The 25,016-nt window shown below is 44.3% G+C and overlaps 1 protein-coding gene across 1 annotated transcript in view; it reads right to left on the bottom strand.

Annotated features, from left to right (window-relative positions):
• Positions 1-1,350: 1,350 nt before the first annotated feature.
• Positions 1,351-25,016, bottom strand: part of FRMD4B (FERM domain containing 4B) — an 86,632-nt gene continuing 62,966 nt past the window's right edge. The window contains exons 12-23 of the mRNA XM_054076812.1: positions 17,670-17,746; positions 16,426-16,564; positions 15,777-15,918; positions 14,804-14,937; positions 14,597-14,716; positions 13,173-13,401; positions 9,944-10,000; positions 8,460-8,607; positions 7,077-7,202; positions 5,131-5,936; positions 4,439-4,571; positions 1,351-3,066 (exon numbers count right to left, since the gene is read on the bottom strand). Coding sequence (XP_053932787.1) covers positions 2,946-3,066; positions 4,439-4,571; positions 5,131-5,936; positions 7,077-7,202; positions 8,460-8,607; positions 9,944-10,000; positions 13,173-13,401; positions 14,597-14,716; positions 14,804-14,937; positions 15,777-15,918; positions 16,426-16,564; positions 17,670-17,746 — 2,232 coding nt within the window. The 3' untranslated portion in view covers positions 1,351-2,945. The remainder of the gene's footprint in view (positions 3,067-4,438; positions 4,572-5,130; positions 5,937-7,076; positions 7,203-8,459; positions 8,608-9,943; positions 10,001-13,172; positions 13,402-14,596; positions 14,717-14,803; positions 14,938-15,776; positions 15,919-16,425; positions 16,565-17,669; positions 17,747-25,016) is intronic.

Here is a 25,016-nt window from a genome sequence, read left to right as displayed (position 1 = left end):
TCCAGCTTCTCCACAGCTTAGCTCTTGCTTCCTGGAAGGTGCAGCCAGGCTCTGATCTCTGGCCCTAGAGGTTTTATGCCCAATATCACCAAACACAGGAAACCATCCTCAATCCAAACCCACCTCAAATTCCTCTCTTCAACATCACTGTCTAAAACAGTTGTGGTCCGCTCGGAGCAAGCCAGGACGCCAGGCCAAGTGCCAGCATTGTGCCAACACGGATGTGTTATACTGAGCTAAATCCTGAATGCTAACGGAAAAGCCAATACAAAGCTCAATGACTACAGCATTAAAATAAAGGAATGCAAACAACACTTTAAATGGGGCACAGACCTTGTCTCACAGCTCATTTCCTTTTTTAAATGAAAAGATTTAAGAGTGCTGATACATAACCGCCAGCCTGCACTGATACCATTAGTTCTGGGTAAGTTATTGGACTTGTACCACTCAGCTTCCTGCTCAAAACACCAACGTTTTATAACAGCAGCAAGCATGACTCAATAAATGAAGAACCTGTGAACAGACAAACCTCAACAAGTACTTGAAGAAATGGAAAACTATGACAACACGGGGTTATTTTCATTGGGCATGTCTGCAAGTTCTTGTTAAAGACCTATTTTCTCCAGCAACTTGGAAATAAGCATAAAAGTCAGTGGTGGTGGTGAAGCTTATGGAAGCCACAAAAAGTAGGAAATGACAAATAACTCTCTTACGGAGAGAAGAGTGAGAGTGAATAACCTCAACTGCTTGGTGACCAGAGTGCAAAAGCAGTTGTACATCTAGAAGCCAACTCACTTCCAGAAAAGTGGGTATCCCAGAGGGCAAAAAGCTAAAAGAGGACCCTGCAGATGAGCAATATAAGCCCCATGAGCCACGCTCCAAATGGGAAATGCTGAAACAATTTTTAGATCCAAGAGTAGATGAGCAAGAAGTACTTCGACAAACACGAGGCCACCTCTGCCTGTGCATCGCTGCTGAGACAACACTGGGCAGCAGCTCCAGAGACAGCGACCTTCCCACAGTGATGCCACGTAAGCCCAGTTCAGTTCCCATGGGCAGCTGTGCTGGAGCAGCCCCTGCAAAAGCACCGAGCACCACTCCTCCCTCTCCTTCCATCATCAGAAATTCAGACTTACAGACATGTTTCAGGAGGGTCTGAACTGGCCTGCGCCAAGCTTCTTCCAGCCAAGGCCACTGACCCACTGCATCCAACCTAATGCCACAGGCCAAAAGGAATCAGACCACAGTGATTTACTTGCTTGTATTTAAAGCCCTGAAATATCACACATTGCACTTTTCCAAGCACTCAAGTAGAAATATGAAGAATGCTGAAGTGGTTTTGGTAGCATACTGTTTAGTTTATTGACCTATACAAAATAATAGGTCTAAAAAATCCAGAAGTAGTAAAAGAATAAGCAAAAAGAGCTTTCGCATTTCTAGAAGGCTATACAAATATGCAAAACAAGGAAATAAGTTATTTTTTTATTTTGTTTTTGTTTGTTTAATTCCAAATCGTGACTCTAATAATACAAACGACTAAGTACCAGCTTAACAAGTGTGTCCTTCTGTATATATTACATGCTCTGGAACATTGGTAAAAAAGGTCAAAAAAGTTTATCAGAAACTTTTCTATTCACAATATGAACAAGGAGTAACTAACCCTTTGTATAAAAGAAAAAAAAAAGAGCACCATTTACGGAATCCTGAAGCACAGTACAGCTGAGCAACGAGAGAGATTTCACCATATGCAAATAGTTGTTGGAAACCACGCAAGACAACCCATGCCAATTTGTTCCTACAGATGGATAATGTGAGGTAGGTTTATCCCTTTTAGATCAAGGCTGCAGTCGCACTTTTTCTCCCTACACAAAGTGTTGTGAAAATGCTGTTCTGTCACTCAGTGACTTTGCAATGCACCTGGCAGTTCAGATGACTCGCAGTACAATCCTAATGCCCCTCATTTTAAGGCACCCACTTGGCTGTTTGTGTTTGCACCCACCTTAAAATACTGGCCATTACAATCAATTTGTTCGCTGTGTGATCATTGGAGCTGCCCACCGCGGATCCTCAATTCACTGTGGCACAGCAAAATGTAATCGTCACCCCATGAACGGGGTTCACCGTGCAGCCACCGTGAAAATTTGCCTACTCCTCCGCACAGTGAAATTGTACCATGGAAAGGTCATTAAATGAGAAGTTATTAATTACACTTTATCATGGGCAAGAGTTCAAAGTTTACTGCTTCTGTTTCCAAAATCCACGACCGCCTATAGTTTTCACACAACATATTGTGTCAGTAAATTTGTTTTCAGAACTTGCTTGTGGTGCTAACAAACACTCTTAACAACACCCTAAAAAGTGGATAAACTCATTCAAACCTCCATAATAAAAAAAAAATAATAATAATCCATCCTTCCTTCAAGTAATGTTCCAATACTGATTAAGTCACCCTTTGCCTCACTCACACACACAGTATCTATCCTTCATAAGCTTATGAAAGTCCTTCCAGGTTGTCATAAGCCATGGCAGAATAAATTTTCATTTCTTCTTTCAGACATCAGAATTGTGCTCCTAGAACTCCTGTTTTTTCCATGAGTCTCCTGTTCACATTTTTTTTTTTCTGAGGTTTGCCTTCAACACCTTCCAATCTTCCAAAAAAGTGCTTGCTAAATATAAATACTTCAACCAAGTGCTGCATCTAGTCATAGATTAAACTGCGGCTTGCCCTTGCTTGTGTAGGCTGTCTGGATTCATAAAGAAACGCCATTCATGGTAAGACTTTGTCATTTCGCTACAGTCTCTCTCAATGCTGAATTCAACCTTTCCCAGCAAAACAGCCTGCTTCCTTTTCTGGTTCGATTCGGGAGTTCCACCCGAGACCTGCCTCAAAGTCACAGTATTTTGTGCAAGGCACACAAGGGTACAATTGCAGGGCTGCGGGCAGTCTACACGAGCGTCCCAGGCTTTGAATCCTCATGCCAGAATAACCTCTGCTCGTCGCTGTGCAAGTCTTCTTCCAACTGGCTCTCATCATCGGCACCCAGCTGGCTCGTCTCTGCGTATGTTCTGGAAGAGACACATGGCACCAGGGATCAGCAAGAGCTAAGGGTCTTCCCCAGACTCCCAAGTGCTGCAAACTCACACAGCCCCCTCGGGCTTTAAGTAATGCTGTTTCTTGTGAGTTCACCCCACTGTAATTTACATCCAAACAAAAACTCAGTTTTCATGCCTGTAATTAGCCAAATTGTGTGCAACAGGATCTCAGCTGCTCACAATTGTCAAGACTATACAGCATATTGATTGCTCATTTGTCATAATTGCATTAAAATAGAAAATAAAACAGATGAGCAATTAGACAAGTGATACAGAATATTCAGAATTCAGAAAATTAATAGCTAATAAACTTCATTCAGATAAAGCTGCCAAAATGAACAGTTTTCAAAGCCCCATTATAGAAAGTTAAGTAATTAATAGAAACTGTATTTTTAAACCCTGTTGCTGTAGACCTTTTTAATCACTCCAATAAAAAAGCCCACGGCATTCAGCTGAGAAACAAGGATCTACCAGAAGCTTTTATGTATTTCCTTATACCTTCACTTATTTTAAAACAAACGGAATTAAAAATTCAGTAATTTCACATAAATCTGGCTGGCAGCAAATACCAACTGCAACCCACAACGCAGGAGGCACAAACTTGGGGTACTTACGCCTAGCATAAGCGTACTTAAACATGATGGTATTTGTGGGGGCAGAGCCATTCTCTTGGGCAGGAGGTCTCTATCCTCACTGACAACAGTTGGCTTATGGGAAGAGACTGAATACATGAAGTAGAAGCAGCGAGAGTTGCAAGAACTTCTGCAAGGATAGAGTAGACCCCGGGCTTGCTGCAGTCCTTGGGAGAGCCCCCACAAGGAGGGCAACTCCTTGAGCAGCAGCACATCCCACCTGGTTCCTGGGTTAAGCTCTGCCAAACGAGATGAGTTTGGTTTATAAACAGGATTGTTGACATCTGTATCACCTATGAATGCTGGCACACAGATGTGAGGTTAGAGAGGCTCTTCCTTTCCTTTTCTCCAAAAATCTTTCTCCAAAAGTTTATCAGCACAGGCGCTACAGCGTCAGAAACACAACGTGATGGAGTGCAGCACAGACCTCTTTCCACAGGGTCTGTGAAAAAGGGACTGGGTGCTCTGCCTGCAACGCTGCTTTGACAATCACAACTACTGGGGAATGCAAGATCTTTGAGGGTCCAGCATCAGCTGCAAGAAAAGGCTGTGCCACAGATGAGTTCATCCTTCACTATCCTTGCTTCCCCTCCACTGAATGTGGGCTGCACAGTAAGGTTGATGGACTTGAAATCAATCTGATTTTCTCAGAAATTTTAACAGCCTGTGAAATACAGGAGGAAGGGAAGAAAATCTTGATATAATCCACTTACCTGCTTTGCAGAGGAAGGTTGCCATAAACATTCCCGTAACAGCTGGCATAAGAGGAATGAGACAAAGTATCGTAGTCTGAAAGTCCTAGTGCAAGTGGGCTTCGCCAGTTCCCAACAGTGTTTGCAGAAGATGCTAGAATGAAAAAAATATTACAGCAAATTAGATCTTTCTCCAGTTAAATCAGCTGAGACAAACTAGACAATTCTCATTAGTGCTCTTTATGGGCTTCAAGCAAACAATGCCAGCAAAATATGATTTACAAGCCCTGTAGGCAGGAAAGTGCTGTGCGGGTGGTGGTTTGCAGCTTCAGCATCTTTAAAAAGACTTGCTGACCCAGTCAGTGATGCTCACTGTACTGATGTTTGGAAGCCATCGTGGCAACAGCATTTACACAGCATAAAGTTTTGGACATTGCTTCTAGTTGTTAACCCATATAGCTCTTTGAGCTTCTTTGGACTGCTGTGCTTACACAGAGTAAAAAGCAGTTTTACCTTCAGGAGAAGGCAACAAGTCTTCCTTCCCAAGCATGGAACAACAAGATCCCACTTGGTTCTTTATCTACCTTTCAGGCACAAAGAACTCTACCCTTGCTTCTACTCTGCCAACTTCATTGAGGCAGTGAAGGGTGGCAGAATTTGATGCACAGCAGGGACTTACAAAAACACTTCGCATGGAAGAGATCAGGCATTACCTGAAGAGAAGGACGACACTCGACTGCTGGGAGAGCATGGCACCTGCAGACCTGCAAAGCCCAAACTCCTTTGAGATCCTCTGTCAGACTCAAAGCCTGCCTGCAGGCCATGACCCTGTTCCTTTTGACTGGAGGCACGCTGGTACCAACCACGGAGATGCTCTGCTACTAAGGCTTTATGAATGTTTTTGGTTATATGCTCCGTTTTAGCAACTTGCTTCCTTGGAAGCCTTAGGGTTGCATATGGGTTGTGCGGTACTCTGTCCACTTCATCCTCATGGTAAGACCTGAATTCCCTGTAACGGTCATATCCATAATGTGCTGATGAGCGATAGGAAGGATTGACACTGTATTGTCCCTCTGTATCACTCTCATAAACGTATCCTCCATTGTAATAAACGTCAGATTCTGTGTATGGGGAATATCCTGAAATATAGTAATTAGAGGAAGGCTGCTCCTGACTTTTGTGGTAGACACCGTTGCGGGCATCCTTCTGGGCAAGATTTGGCATGCTTCCTGAATTTGCAGCAGAAATGTTTTGTTTCTTTGACCGTCTTCGGCCCTTGATCCTGTTGTCAAGTGTCTGAGTAGTGTAATATGGATTGGGAGTAGGTGTCACACAGTAATATTCTGCACTTGACTGGCTAGTGTAGGATGATCCATCATCAAGGATCTCTGTGCTGCTGCTTCGCTGGGATTTTGAGAGGGTGAAGGCTGTCTTTTCAGCAGGAGTCTCGGACAGCAGGTGTGTTTGTGATTCCAGACTTCCGCTGCGCTGCCGGCAATGGTGTGGGGAAACATCTGGCCTGAAACAACATAGAGATCTGTCAGTTAAAGGCAGTCACACACAAACATACAGGGAGTCAGAGAGTGCACACATGGGCAAACCAGGCACGCTGCCTCCCCAACCAAAGCACAACACAAACCCAGCCTTTTCTTTCCACATAGAATCTCTGCCCTGCAAGAAATTCCGCTTGGCTTAATGTTAGATTGGCTGCAACAGTAGGAAATCTCTCAAAAAACCTGTCTTGGTGAGCAAGGTTAATCTGTGACAGAGATAAATGCAGCAAAGCTCACAAACTCACATTTTGTGATGATTTACAGGAGGGCTCTCACAGTTTTTAAGAAGGTAAAGTCTACACACGTAACTGAGCTAAGAGAAGATAGGTGTCCTGTGTCTCCGTCTCTCAAGGCTGCAATACCCCATCCAAATACCATGAGCTCTCGATAACATAAGATTTATAGCATCTCTCCTTCTCCAGCATTCTCAGCTGTCTAATAATATAGGTGAGCTCATGTTGCAGCTCTGTTCCAATAGTAAGGGCACTAATTGGGATCGCTCTCCTCTATCTGACCACTCGCTTTTTCAGGAGGCTCGCAGAAACATAATCCACAGAGGACATCTGTCAGCTCCTGAACAAGTTTTCACTAGAAGATCACTAGCTGACAGACAACACAATTTCATAAGCCTCACTTTGTTAGAAAATGAGGCTACAAAGGGAGTGTGACATATTTTCTGGCTATCTTACAAGTATTTTACAGAAACTTTTTGAAGAAGCGCTACTTGTTAAAACTCCCTACAGGTGCTTGTCTGGAAATGGCCCCTCTCCTACAGTCTTTCATGATCAGATATGCAATTCTTTTGTGCCAGCTTCCATCCCACTCCTAATTTTGCAGACAGCCATTTGTGCGTCCTGTTATTTTTCCAGAGAGAATTTGTGCTCACATAAATGCTCTCACTTGCACGTCACAAAGGTGGTGCAAGAATGTGCCAGAAGATGGTGGCTGATATTAACCTTGTGCCTCCCATAGCCAGAAAAGACATTTTGAGAACTTAATTCTGCTGTCAGGAGAGCTGCATGGCAAAGACCCTTTGCCCTCTTAACACGATTTCCTTTTCTTCTGCTGCTAAGATGGACATAGCACTTAAAATAAAGTCTCCTTACTGTAAGTGGCTGCTACTGTAGGCATTGCGAGTGAGTACAGGGGTTGTGGGCATGCTTCTTCCCCCATGGGGCGGGGGCGGACGATCCAGGGTTCGGTAAGGACTGCTGTGAGTCGAAAGCGGGTCCCTGTAATGGAAGAGACAATCCCGGTTAGGTTAAACATCATGCAAGTCACAGCACACAGACTATGTGCATCCTAAGTCCTGAACAAACAAAATAAAGGGAACAAAACTAAGTAAGGGTATAACTGGATGTGCTTCACTGTACAAAACCCAGAATTAGTAAACAGGAAAAAAAATTCAACCCCTTCTTGTGCTTCAAAAGAGGTCCTCACAAGAAGACCGGTAGGAAAAGCTGCTGCCACAGGACAGAAGTATGTAGCAGAAGAGACAGAGTAGGTAACAGAAAAGCAAAGGAGTTGGATTTTAAAATGAAGCACATCACAGCTAAATGGTTACACATGGCTATAATTCAACTCAACTTCTGAACTTCACGTGGGGGAGTGTTCTGCTTATCTTGAGAGACAAATGAGAAAAACACCAAGACATGACATTGCCCGAAACTTAAAAATATTTTTAAGCATGCCTTCAACAGCCTAGTCAGGCAAGACACAGTCCAAGAAACACCAAGATCAGTGGGAATCCTTACACTGAGAACAACTAGCACCGGATCTGACCCATATAACATGATTACACAGCAGCCATCAGCACAGCTACCGCTGTCGATGCACATCATGGAACTATTGTTATCTCAGAAAGCACCCAAATCCCACAAATACATAGAGGAACCTGAGCCAGTCATTGTAGCTGGCACTCATGATGGTAACCGGTTGAATCCCAGTAACTCTGCCTTGACATGGAGAATCGCACACCAGGACTTAAACAAATTCTGTACGCTTTAACAATGCACCTTCTGAAATACTGATACCATCAGGAGGGATCGGTATGGTTTGGTGTTACCTGAAGCCATTAAGCACAGTCACCAGGAAAACTACAAGCGTCTAAATACTGAAAACAAACCACAGGAATGGAGACAAAGCGTGACAGTACTGGTGGGCACAAGCAATCCCCTAAATGCAGCCCTTGTTATTAAATTTCTCACCCACCTCAAACCTCTTCCCAAGGACTACACTAACCTACAATTTTAAAGACCACGACATCTACTTATACACACTTATTAACTTTTTATTATTAACTTTTTTATTATTAACTTTTGTTACTGAACAGGAAATCTAGCTCCTGTCACCAAATCCTGTAATTGCAGAGGAGCGTGGAAGCAGCAGGCTCAGCTCGAGTGCCGGGAGTAACAGCAGTCTTGGCAGGGGGCAAGATGAACCTCATGCCAGCAAGGCAGAGAGCACAGTGGCAGTGACACATGTCCTACCTGGAGTGTCTGGTTTCCAAGAGCTGTTCATTCATGGATGACTTTCTGAGATGAATTCTCTCCACACCAAGGGACTTTGGTGGAGGAAGCCTTGGAGAAAGCTGTGCAGAGCTGGGTCTCTGTGCTGGCACAGAAAGTGATTCACTGACTGTTGGAAAGGAACATTCATTTTGTTACCAAAATCCTTGATATTTTTCACCCTGCATGCAAGTCTGTGGCCCCTAAGCAGAAACACTTTTCACTACAGAGAGAAGGACAGAAGCTGTGAATCTAGAAAGGCTCTCCTGCCTGCACTAAGCTCTCCTCCACGCTGATAGGACATTGTGGAGGCTTGTACAGATCTCAGCAGCATCAGCTCCTACAGGGACTACACACAGCTTGGGGCTGTTCCAAAGCACAAAGTGGAACTTCCTTGGGAAAACACCTGTTAGTAGCTCAATCCTTCCCAGAGCCAAGCAGGCAAGCTCAGCCTCTGCAAAGGCCAGTTCCCCTCCCTCACCTTCCAGCTCCTTACTTGAAAATGACATTTTAAGAACTAGTTTTGAAATACAACCTAAAAGGAACTGACTTCAAAAGCAACTGAATGAGCAAAGGCATCTGACAGACAAATTTGGCTGAAGGCAACCAGGAAAACGCTGGTTTGATCCTCGTTCTCACTTTCCTTAAGGCACAACTCAGGTCCCATCAGAGCCAACAGGAAACTCCAGCTAATACATATAGAAGTAGGATGAGCCGAGAGAACATGTTCACAAGCAAAAGCCCTGGCTCTACTTCTACTTGTACAAGCAGGTATCAGGTGTAACTCCATTCTAAAGCACCAGATGGTCGTACAAGTCTAAAACTGGGACGGCGTAAGATCAGAATCAGGCTCTAACTGAAAAGTGAGTAATAATTTAGATAATGTTTGTCCCCAGATGATGATTATCCAGTTTAAGGGAGAGGTAAGCCAAGTCCTTTCCACCTTGTGGAACAGGGCGTGAATGTGTGTGTCTGGGTGTGTGTGTGAAATGAGTAAGCTGAGCAAACACCATACCCATGCAAGATGCAAGCTCACTAGGTAACAGAAACGTAAATAGATCATTAATACCTGTGCCTATTCTACTTTTTTATAAGTTTTATAGCAGCTGTGAGGACAGAAGGGTTGAGCAAATCCTCCCAGCTCATAACTTCTTCAGCTACTCATCCACCTCTGGCCAATTTCTAAGGACAGAGTGTTTGTTTGAAATGCAAAGCCTTCAGTTCACAGCTTGGTGATGTTAAAACCAATTGCCTTCTCTAAAGACAACTCAGATCAGCTCACAGAGCAGACACTTTCAATAACCAACCTATTATAAAGACAGACATTCTTGATTAAACACTCCTTTCCTGTCCTATAAAGTAATTTGTCATTGAAAGACACCAAAGTAGTAGGTTAAAGGACATTAAGTCAAAGGAACGTCTCTGAACAGGCAAACTTCATAGGAAGAAAAGGATAAGCAACATACCATCATCATAGGTTGTTGTGTCAGACAAAGAGCTGCTCTCAGATGGAATGATATCATCTGCAAATGAAAACAAAGGACAGGAGAACCAACATTAATTTTCAAATATCACATACAATTTATTTTCTGCAGCTTCAGAGCCAGCTACTATTTCTAACGCTCCAATCTATGCTTCAGCCCTCAACAGCCTGAAGACAGTCCTGCTTTGGAGTGTATCATGACCTAGTTGTGTTCCCTGCAGTTCTGCAAGTTACTTATGTAATTATCAAAGGAGATTTTTTTTCAAGTGCAGTGGGAATCAGGCCAAGATTTACAAAGGTGTTTTCCACCCAACTTTCAACAGATCTCACAGGGTGTTTTGGTGCTTCACAGACATGTAGATCTTGGCTGCTAGCATCTAATCTGCCCTAGGTACACCTGAAATCCCACCAGGTAGGTATGAAATGCCTTTTGAAATTTGGCACTCACTTTAGAATGTTTCACCAGCATACAAATTCTGTTTCAATTGAATTAACATCAATCCAGTATAATCCCACTGATTTCAATCAAGTTATTGCAAATTCCAACAACACAGGGCAGTAACTGTTGCATGGATATTGAATAAATAACAAAACGTAAAAGAAACAGAAACAAATGCAAAGTGCTTTACTGCACCTGCCAGTCCTCTCACCTTGATATTACACACTACCACTTGCTCAGAAACAGCCCGTCCTTGCTAAGGTTTAGAACAGAAATTAGAAATTAGGCTGATGATAAAAAGCAGCACAAGAGAGAACTAATCCACATAAAAAAATCAGTTCTTAGGCCATTTCTTGTAAGACATAGTGCTGGTGGGGTAAAATTCTACATGAACCTTCACGCAACAGGAAGAGGCAGCAACTTCTTTAAGATAGTAGCAGCTACTTGGTGTATGATAGCTGCTTCCTCCCCTATCACTCACCACCAGAACATTCAATGTATGCTGCTGTCTGGTTACAAGAATTCAATAAAAAGAACAGCTTTTCAAGAACAGTGAAACATCAGAGCTGGCCCCTGCCCTGAGGGGACTTGTCAGACCACCGAGGATGGGTTGTAGCCCTGCTTGCAACCTGATACTGAGAAAAAGCTACAGGGGAGCTTATACACATGAATTTGACCACATGGTGGTGAAATCTGGAACTGGGCCCAACACAAGGAGGAAAAAAAGTCTTCCTAGGAGAAAAAAAAAATCCAATCCAAAGCTATGTTGCTGGATTTACATGGGATCTGAAATGCTGACATATGGAGGACCTCTGAATTTAAATCCTAATTGATGCAATTCCCTGCAAAAGTGGAAGAAATTCTAGGCTACAGAGGAAGAAAAACAAAGGGAGATTGGAATGTGGGGAACAGGAGAGAGTTCATTATGTCCTTCACCTCTCATCCCTCAGGGGCTGGGATGAAAATAGCTATGGTTTGACTCAAGAAATCAATGTTACTATTGAACATGTTACTCCCAATGAGTCATCCCCCAAATTCATAGACACAAGCGACTCATCACTGTTCAGCCTTCTGAAACCCTGTACCTTGAGCCTGAGAATACCTTCAGCACCGGTGAAATGGTTATACATAAAATCAATTACTGAAGCAGATGACAGCTTTACTTGAGATAAGCAAACACACACTACAGTGCAAGAGTGAGGAACTGAAGGGAATGCAGCTAACTTATTGCTGGCTAAGCTTTCACTGTATGGCAGTTCCTACCTGCAGGGAGACCCTCTGAGACATGGAGTCTATTCCCCTCTGGCTGTGTCCACCTTCCCAGGTAGCAAAGAAGGATTTCATCTACCAAATGCTGAAAATGATGCGCTAAATACAGAAGGACCAACTCCTAAGTTGCTTGTTTGCATAACAGGACAAAAAACTACCTGCAACAAACAATAGTGACTCTGCACAGTTGCTGCCTCACATGGCTCTCGATGTTGCTGGCCTTTGGGAGCTTCCTGGTCATTACTACACCTCGTGTCCCAGGTAAATACAGCACCTCCCACAATTAATATCAAGATTGGTGAGCAAGAGACTAAAAAAAAAAAAAAGGAATGTTTTCCTCATCTCTGTCAATCAGGAACTAGCTGGGCCGCATTAAATAACAATCATCAACCTTTCAGAATAAGCACTTTGTGATGATGGATAACCCATTGCTGCCACAGTTTGTGCTGAGTCTCAATGGGAATGACACTCAGCAAAGGTTTTGCCAACAGTCACCTGGCTGTACACAGGAGAAGAGTCTCCTGCAGGGAAAGTACATGTTGGAAAGAGGTTTCATCTCAAGGGCCAGTAAAGAGGATACCAACATAAAAATCTTGCATTTTCTTTTCCACCTTGCAATTACCAGGAAAATCCCTGCTAACCTCACAAAATCACATGTCCTCTGGGACAAAAGGGAAAAAAGAAAGTGAATAAACGTTAACAACTACACCTATATATTTTCCACAGATGGGAGAAGTAAAACATGCCCTAAAACTGTTAATCACTGTGGAAACTAGAAGAGCTTGCAATACCTAAGAGCTATTACTATTCCCAAGCTCCTTCAGTTGGCTTGGATACTAGCAAGTTTCCATGCTTTACCCTATGAAGCAATGAGAATCTCACCTCCTATACAAAACCTGATTTCAGACCAGAGGGGCCAAGGGTATCTGCTTTCACTGTGCTCATCAATGGCAAATGCATTTAGTCAAAAATCTGTTTGCCACTATTTGCGTACATAAACCCTTGAACTTTGCTTACACTTTCCTGGAAATCAATAATTTTTTAATCAAGAAACAAAGTCTTTGAACTTTATTTCCTTGATCTTGTAGACAAACTCTCATTATCTATTTTTGCTAGAACTGCAGCACTGTGGAAGGAAAGGGAGTGAGATTTTGCATGTGGCAGCTTCGATGTGCAATTGCACTCAACACACGAAGAATTAAGACACCACACCAGTTTCGGCTGAGATGCTCCTGCCAGCCTTTCTAAGTATAGCACCGTTGGTCTGTACCTGGTGTTAGAGCGTGTCTCCACTTGTGCCTAAAGCTGCAGCTTATTCTGCCCTCATCCTATAAGCAGTGCACTTATCAGATGCAGCAATTGCACCTCTTTTTTTCTTACTTAACTGCCTTGGTGAAGATAAAAATCATATAAAGAAGATGTAAACAAAACTTGTAAGCGAGCCAAATTAATTCCCTTCCCCTCCCCCCATTTTCATCAGAATTTGGAGAATTCTATTGTTTACCTGCTAGAGTAAGAGTTGTTTTCTGGGTTGGTTTTTTGCCACACTTGATCCGATACTCATTTATGGAATTCTCAATCTCTTGCAGCTTTTTTACAGCATCAGCATAGTCTTGTTTTCTTTTCTTCTTCACATTTTTGCAGAGGTCTGGCTCACTGGCAAGTTTCTTTGCAGCTTCCACCAGCTTCTGCTGTATAATAAAATTGCTTTCCAAGTCCTGCAAAGCGGGATCCTGCAAATTCATGAGATGAGTTATTTGCCCGTATTCTGGGTAGAAATTAGCAAGAAAGGTTACTGAATAGAAGATCTATTTTTGTGGTAATGAAGAGAAATCTTGAGTACAAGATAGAGAAATACCAAGGTTTATCTACAAGACAATCTCAGCATATAGAACTCTTAGGTCATAATTCTATAACGTGTATGATCTCTTAAGAAAGGTCCAAATTTCTTGAGCCCAGGTGACCTAAGATAGACTCCTAAACTCAGGTGTAGACCACTAACGTGGTCTACGCCTGAAAACATCTGTTCAAAACCTCTCTCTGCTTTGGAGAAAACAAAAATGGAAATTGATAGCACCATACAGAACAGGGAGTCAGAGGCTTTAATTAATTGTTTGTAAACAACTTTGAGATGCTCAGATGAAAGGCACTGAAGCACTGCTAAATCTGGTCAGTGGGATTTTGTTTCAATAGGATTTAAGCATTCTACACAAAATCAATTTGTTGCAGACACGGATTAGACCAGTCGTGTAAGCCAGGGCTGCAAGTTTCTGGTAAAAGACAGATGCGAAGTGCCCAACGCCTACCAACCACTTGGATGATACAGCTTGTTAATAGGAATGAGGGGGAATGGTATGCATCCAGAAACTGCATAAATCTGTATTACCGTATCTTCCAAGTCAGTCTCTGCCAATAAAGTTCATATTGGCTTCTTGAGCAATATAAAGAGCTTTTACTTAGGTGGAACTTGCATTGAGCCAGAGATAAATCTCCTGCTGTCACCTGTCACACAACTATGCTCACGGACAGATGATTTTGCAAGGGGACAGTGCACACCCTTGCCCTTGCCACGTTCTGGGTTCAAATACAATTTCGACGTGATGCAAACCAACGCTTGAGAAAAGCTCACAGCCATGGGTTGCTAAACAGCATCTGAACCTGCTCTTCTCTAATTAGCAGGAAAACACCCATTAAAATTCAAGCAGCATGGCCAAATCAGGGGTTCAGGTCAAGAGATTTCAAGGCCTTTTGAATCAGCCAATTTCCTGGTCATTCCAAAGGCAGCATGGCTGAAATAAGGGTGGGACCCATCATAGTCTATTCAATTGATCATCCCAGATGCCCCCTCTGAAAAAATTCGGGAAAAGATGGATTAGTTCCAAGTCTGGCCACCCCACCTCTGCTGTGAAAACAAACTGCAGCACTCACCTCTTCACTAGGGAGCAGGTTGTCATCCAGCTTGAACGCTGTGCCAACACGTCTCCTGACCTGGGGAGGCTCCTCTCCAGCACTCAGAGGATACTCCTTGGGCATCTTGCCCGTCAGTTCCTGAGGAACAGAGAGGGCTCTGTATGAAGGTCCAGGAGAGAAGGGCTCTTGCCCATCCCCAAACCCAGCATAAGGTGCAGTTCTCACCGCCTCTCGCAGACAGATTTTCTTCAACTCCTCGACTTTTTGAAGCAGTTTTTCCTGCAGGAGTTTCTCTTTCTTCTTTAGTTCCATAATTTTCTCCTTCTTTTGTTCTTCACTGACCTCTGAATCCTGAGAGCCTGAAAAATACACTCTTCCATATCAGAGGATTTGCAGGAAAAAGCATTTTTCTTCCTGGTCAAGTAAGCAGACATCTCTCCAAAGAGATAATCTCTCCAGTCCAGCCCAGCAAAACAGCACATTATTCAAAGAGCAACGACGGGCTCTCCGTTATGCAGCAAACAGGCTTTTATGTAATGCACACTTTTTCAAACACCCAATGGACATACTTGCACGATAAGTCACATAATAATTACATACCCCAAAACCCCACCACCCAAAAAACAAATCATCACTTCAGTGATATCAACAGTGTACTTGATATTTTGGCTTTGACTTTGCGACAGACACGCAGCTCCTTGCACGAGACACCTATACGTGGCAGCCAGGCTTTTACCTCCCCTCCTTGGTCCCTCTCTCCACAGTCAAGGGTGAAATCCGAAGTTCACTTCAGAGCTGGGCTTTATTTGGAAGCATTTATTTTCTCTGCTCATTTTTGAGGAAGTTTGTGGCAATTCAGTTCCCAGAACAAGTGCTTAAAGTTAGCCTGGATCAAATTACCCTCAGATTTTGATGAGACTTACAATCATTCAAGGACTGACTGGCTGGTAAACTGATATGCAATTATTCATGGACCAAGAGTATACAGGTGCTTATCCATCTAGCATACTTTATTTCCTTACGTAGTTATGGGAGAATGGAAAGCAGACTATACCATCAACATTACTATTTCAGACTCATAGCTAATACATGCCTTCACATATGTCATTGTATTTATGGTCAGCTAGCCTGATTTTCCCTTTTACCATACACACCGTCCTACTGTATTTCACTACCTTGCATTTACACAAAGTATTACCTGATGAGATCAAACTGCCATTGCTTGCCATAATGAGCTGGTTCTTTGCCTCCAAAGTCACCAGCTTTGAGATTTTTGGTGTTCCCATCTCTGTCAGATCCATGGCAATATCATCCAAACTTCTGGCTGAAGGAATTTTTGCCTGAAGGAGTTAAAAAAAAAATAATTCAGCCTCATTGACTTACCTGTGTGTGATTAACTTCAGAACACAGGGTCACAGAAGGTGGCATTTTACCCCTCATCTCCCACAGAATTAGGGGCTAAAGCAACAGCATCACTCGAGAGCTCTCAGTGCACAGGGCTGTGCTGGCATTCCTGATCCCCTCTGCTCCCAAAGCCTCAATTATCCCCAAACTAAAGATCTCCCTGCTTTTTGCACCATGTTCAAAATGAACATGAGAAGGAGACAAAAGAGAAAGCAGATTAAACACTGAGACACTGGAATTCCCTCTTCTGTGATTACCATCCCATAGTCCTTAATTGCAGGCAGGCTAAAACGGATCAAATAACAATACTGTCGCTAACAGACTGCTCAAAAAGCTGACAAAAACAATTTGTAGTTTTTCTCTGGAGAATAGTTTATCAACCAAAAAAACAAACACCAAAGGATGTACTGGAAAGGTGCCAAAACTTATGCCTTATAACTTACTTTGCTTTGCTTTCTGTCCAAGTAAAACTGGTGTTGACTGATTGCCATCACCCAGATGGATTTGATCAGGGAAGTGTTTGCATACCAGGTTTGTACTACGAGTCCACTGTGACCAAAGGTCCTTCTTGACACTGAAATTCTGAGAAGGTGAAAAGAAATGAAGTTTCAAGACAGATCTTTGAGGTTTAAAGTCCCAAATGCATCTCTCTTAACTAGGCAAGACTTAATTTTAGAGATGTGAAAACTCAGATTTCCTCTTCCCTACCACCCAGTGCTGCTGCCTTTCCTCCCTCCTAATCTTCCCTTAATTTTACAAGGCTAAAGTTGAAGCCCTTACTGGGTGAGCTTTGCGACACAGTAGTAGCAACTGTTGTGCCTTTTAGTTCAGCAGTGCAATTGTGCTGCTGAGATCAATGCCCGGGTATGCTACAAACATAGAAGGGTCAAGCAGACTGCCACGGGATCCTGAAAGGAAACATCAGGCAGAATGGGGAATGTAGGGGGATCAGCAGAGCATCTCACTGCTCCTCCTGGTCAGGCCAAGAGACACAGCAGTATACCACGCCAGAGGAAGAAAGGATGGCAGCAGGAGAAGCAGAAAGGAAGGTGGAGTCAGAAATTCACCCTGGGCAAAAGCTCTTTCTTCTTGGGAGGGCTCCTGTGGGGAAGGCACAGGAAAGTAGCCTGCAGGTGAGCTCCCACCCTAACCGGTGGTGCTCCTTTGGGCCCCTGAAGGCTCAAGCTCAGGAGGCAGCACTGCTGCCAAGGCAGGTGAAGGCAGAAGGTGAGCAAGACAGTCATGTCCAGGTCCTGCGGGCTGCGTTCCTGGATCTCCTGCTGCACACGCATGTTACAACAGCCTTTCGGGGAAGGGTTCTGCAAAGTGAGCAAACCTGACCATGACAAAAAAAATCCTCCCCTTGCTCCAAGAACTCCCCCAGCAGACACCATAGACAATCCGGGAGAAGAACACCTGAAGCTGTAACACAAACAGTTGCTCCAGGTCACTCATGACATCTGTGACCTCCCTGCAACACAGCAGCACTACTTTTTCATCACCTACAGCCTGGAACCAGCCCCGGTCTGCCCTGGCAAATGCTGGCTCAGTGTCACAAAGCCCAGAGTAAACTCAGGTCTGCATTGAACTCCAAGGCACCTCCCATTCCCATCCGTTAACAGGAGATGACAAGTCCCCAGTCTGGGTAAAGTCACCCTGCTGCTACAACTGCCTCCTCCAGCCTTACCTGCGGGGATCGTGTACTTCCACAGCAAATTTCTTTTCACGGAAATAAAGATTTTCCAGCTGTTTCCATTGAAATAGCTAAGAGAAATGGGAGAGAGAAACAGAACACTGTCACTACAAGAATCATCAAGTCGTCTACCCCCAAGGTTATGTAATTTCAGCAAATTACAATTCCTGTGTATCTTCAGCTATAGCATGGACTCAGTAATAACAACAGTCACAACATCAATTAAAATAAGCACATAAATATAAATATATACCGCTCGAGTAATTTCACGCTCTTGCAGGTAATGCATTGCAGATTAAGGATTTTGCCTGTAACAGCATCTGTTTCCATAAAGAGCACATTTAATTTCACTGCTCTGTTCGCAGAGACCTTGGGAGGATAGTTGAAATCCTTTTCCCTCTGATTAAAAGCAAAAAGTAATTGTATAGACACCTGTGGTCTCTTCCCTCAGTTCGAACATCCCCAGGGAATGGTGACTTGAAGAAAACCAAGATCTTTCTCTTTGGAAAACACTGGGTGAGAGATCCAGCATGACAATTTGGAGCAGAGGTACAACATGTACAGAGAAAGAGAAGCTACAGTGGGAAGCTCCCCCACGATGCCTACTTCTGCAAGGAAACCACAGATTTCCTGCAAAGTGCCAGCTGGAAGGAGAGATCAAAATCAACCAGGGCTTGGCAGCTGCAGCCATGGAATCAGAATTTCATACAAATCCACTGTCCTTTGGCACCAGCATTAGCCAGCCTCTGGGGATGATCCATCAGAGGTTGCATCTTCTCAGCCCAGCTCTGGCCGAACTGCTTCCCAGCCCCTCGGAGTAGCTTTCTGCAGCACCTCTCCAGCTGTGCCAGGGTGTGTGGGTGCACATGGAGCTGCATATGGGTGTCCCCATGGACATCACCTGCAGATGTTGGGGTGCACAAGTGCAGTAGCAGACGCTGTAGTTTACAGCCAGCTACTTTCCAGAGCTACAGCCCACACAGAAATACGTGAGGTACTTCCACGCAGTCTGGGCAGGCAGGACGGGTGTTAAGTAGGAGAGATCAGCTTGCAACATCAGTGATCCAGAGGCACCCGGGCCATTAGTAACCTCCTCCTTTCCTACAGGAGTTTTTCAAAAGCCTTCAAGGTGCAGCCACCACACCAGAAGTCTGCAGGACATGGGATGTTCCCACTGCCTCCTACTATGAAAGGACTTAAAAGTTCTATACAAAACTCCGTTTTACACCACGCTGCATTTGAAACATTCTTAACACAGATAAATGAAACAAAGGACATGGTTTAGTGGTAAACTTGGCAGTGTCGGGTTAAGGATTTGACTTGATGATCCTCGAGGTCTTTTCCAACCTAAACAATTCTGTGATTCTATAACGCAGTGCACGTGTTGGTGAGGAAAACTCTGGCTCTTTCAGTTATCCTTCCCTCTGTTTAGTTAAAGCTTTCCTTTCTAGTATTACAATTAATTATTAGATCCTGCTATATGAAAAACGCAGCAAGGGGAAATGTCATTTACTTAAAGTAATAAGTCATTTTCTAGATGATGGTGAAAGTTTTACTCTGCCGCTTAAGTAAGTTTAGCTTTGTATTAAAGGCACCACGGCCAACCATCCCGCTTTCAGAAGTGCTCTCTACAACTTGGCATTGAACTTTTAAATAAATACATTAAAGAAAAAAAATTAGAAAGCAAGAAGCTCATACGGTATGTCGGGATGTTTGTAACAGCACCCATGGGTGCTCCAGCACTCGGGGACCCCCAACCCAAGCCCAGCAGCTCAGTTGCCTCCCTTCCCCAAACAGCCCACCGTTCACGCTCCCATCCCTGCACTCACCTCCCTGCAGCACTGGCCCCTTCTCCCTGCCGCCACCGGCCACTCCACAAAGCGTCAAGGGTGACATGAGGAGAGCAGAGGAAGAAGCGGCTGCCATGCCATCCCTCCCTGCCGCCGGCAGCCTCTCGTGCTGCTCTGCTTTCGGCAGCTTCGCCTCCCACTGCTGACACATGCCTGACATCACCACCTCTCCCAGCAGCAACGCCTCCCTGACGCACCCTTTCCCTTAGACCAAGGGAAAACTGAACCCAGGAGAGGGGAGAAGAGAAGAAGGCTTTTAGCGAGGGACTACACCCCGTCAGAGCATCCCAAGGCCTGGCAGGGGGCTGAGGTGGGAGCAGGCACGGCAAGGGGGGCTGCAGCAGGCAGCCTGTGCCCTGCCGTGGCCGAGCCCCAGCCCTTGTTGGCATTGACTCATGCCAGAGAGGCAACAGGTTCCACCAGAAACATCGCACCCTGCTCCCACGCTCATAAAAAACGATGGGCGTGCTTCAAACATGACCTCTGGAAAATAAAACTGCCTCGCTGCCTCTTATCGGTTGCAGGTGATGACTCTCCGTATCCTTTATCACTTCCTCTGGGTTTTTCCCCTCCGGACGCGCTCGGCATTCCTGAGGGCTACTTGGCATTCCCAAGGGCTGCTGGAGATGGGGTCACCAGTCCTGGGGGTAAAGAGGGTAACATCTGGCAAGTGGACAAAATGCAGCTGCCTCACAAGCTCAAGCAGTCTCCTTGTGCAGGCAGAGGGACACACCGGCACTCCAAGGGTCAGGGGTGGACCCTTCATGAGAAGCTGCCTGTGCACCAGCCCCAGGTGAGTATCCCTGATCATCTGTGGTGCCAAGAACCAAAAAAAAAAAATCCTTTGCATTTGTAAGTAAACCTTTGTGGAATTGCCTCAGGATGTGGGCAGAGCTTTGCCCCATTTCCTTCCCACCCTGCGAGATCCAACCCAACCCAAAAAGTAGCTGATAGTGCCTGAAGCATTTGCAGCTGGTACACTCAGCACAAAGACAGTTGCCTCCTTGCCTGAAGACACGCAGGAGTGGGACGACTCCAGTTCTCCCCTCTACTGCTCCACTGCAAAAGGATGGGGAAGCAGTATTTGAAATTCTGCACACAGGACACACTTTTTGCTCTTAAAGACTGTAAAGTGCTCCGTCCTTAGGTTGTCTCACTTTAGAGCAACATAAGCTCTTAGCAATCAACTCCTCTGACAAACCCTCCTGCAGTCAGGTCCTTAAAAAAGAGACCAATGATTATATGAGAAGCTTCAGCCTCATGAGGTTCAACAAGGCCAAGTGCAAGGTCCTACACTGGGGTCCGGGCAATCCCCAGTTTCAATACAGGACAGGAAGGATGTGATTGAGAGCAGCCCTGTGAGGGAGGAGTTGCTGGTGCTGATTGATGAGAAGCTCTACATGTGTGCTCACAGCCCAGAAGGCCAATGGTATCCCGAGCTGCATCAAAAGCAGCCAGCAGGTCAAGGGAGGCGATTCTGCCCCTTCTACTCTGCTCTTGTGAGACCCCACCTGGAGCATTGTGTCCAGTTCTGGAATACTCAATATAAGAAGGTTATGAAACTGTTGTAATGGGTCCAGAGGAGGCCACGGAGGTGATGAGAGAGGTGGAGCACTTCTGGTATGAAGACAGGCTGGAAGAATTGAGATTGTTCAGCTTGGAGAAGAGAAGGCTCAGAGAAGAACTTATAGTGACCTTCCAGTACCTAAAAGGGACAATAAACCTGGGGAGGGACTTCTTATAACTTCATGTAGTGATAGGACAAGGGGGAATGGCTTTAAATTGGAGAGGGGGAAGATCTAGATTAGACATTATGAAAAAATTCTTCCCAATGAGGGTGGTGAGGCACTGGCACAGGTTGCCCAGCTGTGGCTGCCCCCTCCCTGCAGGTGTTCAAGGCCAGGTTACATGGGGCTTTGAGCAGCCTGGTCTGGTGGGAGGTGCCCCTGCCCATGGCAGGCAGGTGGAACTGGATGATCTTTAACTTTCCTTCCAACGCAAGCCACTGTATGATTCTAAGTAGCAGAATAATAATATAGGTGCACTTAAAAATAATCACAAATTAATATAGTAACAAGTTTCTGTCTAATATGTCTGGATTCATGAAGAGGAAAACAAGACCTCAATACAAACAAGGATTAAACATGTAATAAAGAATTTAATTTGGTTTGTTCTATAAGCTCCCTCAAATAATATTTTTCTAAATTGTGGTCAAAAGGCAATACTCAGGAAACTGCACTAGAATTTACCTGCTCCCTTCAAATAATCCCTAACTCTGCATAGACATGCTTCAAAATAATTCCTAATTCCAAACTTAACTAAACTACATGCATATTAAAATGCAAAGGAGTTGTAAAAAAAAAAATCTGGAAATCTGGAACTGGTTTTTGAGGGCTGGAAGAACAATTAGGAATAATTAAAATGTTTTTGTGGAAGTTTTGCAATGTATGTTCCTTTAACCAGATGATTAGGTCCACCTGAGCTAATGAATGTTTTCTTCATAGCCTTCTCATCCATTTAGACTGCCAGATCCTTAAAGCACCCAAAAACTCCCACTGGGCATAGCATGGATTGTGTCTGACTCTACAAGCAGAATTTGGCCTGGTCAAGGTTTGTTTTCGGGGTGTTTTTGGAGAAGGTGGAGCTGCAAAGCTTCCTCATCACACCTCATTACTCAGGCACCTCTGTGCACCAGCCAGACTTCTACCACCCAGCTGCTGCTTTTGGAAGCCCAGGAGTTTACGCTTCCTGTATTTCTACCGGGATTCTCTTTCAGATACTACAAAACATTGAACAAAACCATCACCTTCCTAACCCCCTTCCCATACTAAAAGAGCTGTAATTGCAGTCTAACGAGACACCAAGTAGATGCAGGCTGCTTAAGTGAGACACCTTCATAAAAGAAACAGCTGGGTTTTTACCTGGCTGATCTCACATCTAGTTTTGAATAGAATGCAAATTTGTCTGGACCTGACAGCAGGAGCTCGCTGGCTCGGAAGAACGGCTCCATCAGGATGGCACGTAGGAGCTAGCAGAGTCCCTACCCTTTGAAAAAGGTATAAGAGAGTTTCTCAGTGCCCTTTGCTTAACGCTCATACCAGCCTAATGCATTTAGTTTAAAAAATATTTGAAATTTTATTCTTTTTTTTTACAAGGGGGTGAAAACCTGGAGAGAAGCTGGCCCAGGGGCTGCACAGCCAAGCTCTGCTCACCAGCCCTGGCACAGCACGTGCCAGGTGGCACCCAGGATGTTTCCAAGGTTGATGGCAAATTCTGTCCAAGAACTAAATTACCCATATCTGAATTTCCACTCAAGGGCTCACTAGGTAAGGTCAGTGTGGAAGTGTAAACCCTGCTGTAGCCTTTCCCTCAGGAAGCACTTTCAAAGCACCTCATGGTACATGCGGTGCCTATAAGGAGATTTGGCAGCCAGCATCCCAGGAACAGCAATCTCCAGACAAATCTGGCAATTCAGACCAAGGAAACAAAATATTTCTGCCCACAGGAATGCACCCCACCCTGATGAAGGAAATTACCACCCTGCCGGCAATGCTGGAAAAAAGGGCCGCGTTTCAGCCCCTCTGCTCCAGTTTGCTTCTTGGCATGCTACCTTCAACTGAAATCTTTCTGCTTTAAATTGCAGCCTGGCCACAGAGGGAGGCATTTGAGGAGATGGCAAGAGAGCCAAACTGCCCCACCTGCAGCTACTTCTGAGAAAAAGAGGCAGACAGCTCCCACCTGTGCGAGCATAAATAGGCAGAGCTCACCTGCAGGCATCCTTCATCTCTTACATATTAAGACATTCCTCTAAAAACCTCTTCCATCACATTTTTTTCTAATGCATTACGGTCCCTCCTTGCTAAGTTCTCACCAGCATTAACAAAAATCAGAGATGTCTCGGCACCGAACTGTCCAAAATGGATGTGTTTGGGGGAAGGTGACACTCAGGCAAACTTGCCACGCATCTGTTAGGAACTGAATTTCCAAGCAGCCTTGTAAACGTGTGTTTATTTTAAATAATTATGCAGGCTTAGTATCTTATGCCTAAATCAATGGTTTCTACTCAGCGAGAAATAAACACCATAAAAGAAATCTCTGCCTAATTAGATCTGCCTGCTGAGAAGTCTGTCTGAATGCCATTGCTTTCTCAACCATTCAGCAAAGCAGGACAGCAAATTTACATTAAGTTCAAGTTCTGCAAGTGAAAACTTTCAGCATCAAGTCTTACTATATGTTGAATCAAAAGAAAAAACATCATAAATATTACCCATTTCAAAACTAGTATACTCTAACAAAAGCTTCTGAACATAACATATTCAAGACAACCAGCATTAGAATCGAAATTCTTGTAGCTTTGTAACAATACCATAGCAAGATTAGTTCTCCTCTTCAGACTTTATAGCTCATTTATCACCAGGGAGTCGCCCACAGAAACACAATGAAGTGGGAGAACAAGTCAAAAAGCCAGCAAGCTGCCTTCTCAAATTCCCATCCCTCAGAGGATCACCACATATTGGCTGAACGCAGAATAAACTCAACTCATACCCTAATGCACGCTCCATAAACAAGACAATGTATTGTTTATCTCAACAGTAAGAAGCATAAGGGTAAAGATAAAAGGGAGATCTATTCTGTTTTGAAACAGTATATGAAGTCCTGGGACCTGTTTTATGCTTTTCCTAATTGATTCAGAGGAGACTGGGGACAGGATCTTGGCATGCCACCCTATAGCAAGCAGGAGGTATCTCTCGGTATTAGCTGCAGCTGAAGGGAGAATATGTTTGCAAAGCAGCAAGACTGCAGAGTTAATCTCAGGTCTGAGCTGAAATCTGAACAAACACTGCCAAAGCCAGTCTTTTTATGCCTTGTGAGACTTGAGGATTATAAGCAACTGAGCCCAGTGTAACCTCCAGCCAGTGTGGAGCCACTACTTTTATCTACAAAGAAAAAGATAATTTTCTTAAATGGCACAAAAAATAATTCTCCATTTTCAATCTATCACAGCACTGGAGCACAGTGCCCCCCCTTGGCTCCCATCAAGCTTGCTGTCCCAGGCAAGAAGTAAAATATGGGCTCGCTTCACTAGAAATGGTTTCCAAAGCAATACAAGCTTTCAGGAGTGACTTACGGCAATGAAACCTCATTCTCCAAACCATCTCAGGTCAACCAGCAAAACACTAATAGCCGGACATAAACCTCCTGAGCCAGCCTTACGCAGACAGACACAGCAGGTTCTCCTGGTCCAGCCCCGAGTTACACACCGTCCTCTCCAAAAACACGTTTCCCTCACAGATGATTGACTTTACGTGTGCAAGCTTTGGCTACGCCGGGCGGTACAGATCTAGAGATTGCTTCATGTAGGTCTGTCATGCAAGCTGCTTCCTGTGAAGAGTTCTCAACCTTGGACTTCATGCAACAGTGTTGATCCAACAACAAAATCTTGGGATAACCACTGTGCTCCAAGGCTCATATTTAGGTCTCTGATTAAAAA

Source organism: Cuculus canorus, chromosome 11 (assembly GCF_017976375.1).
Source record: "Cuculus canorus isolate bCucCan1 chromosome 11, bCucCan1.pri, whole genome shotgun sequence".
Taxonomy (NCBI): domain Eukaryota; kingdom Metazoa; phylum Chordata; class Aves; order Cuculiformes; family Cuculidae; genus Cuculus; species Cuculus canorus.
The sequence above is the reverse complement of the archived record's forward strand: the minus strand, read 5'-3'. Positions and strand labels throughout refer to the sequence as shown.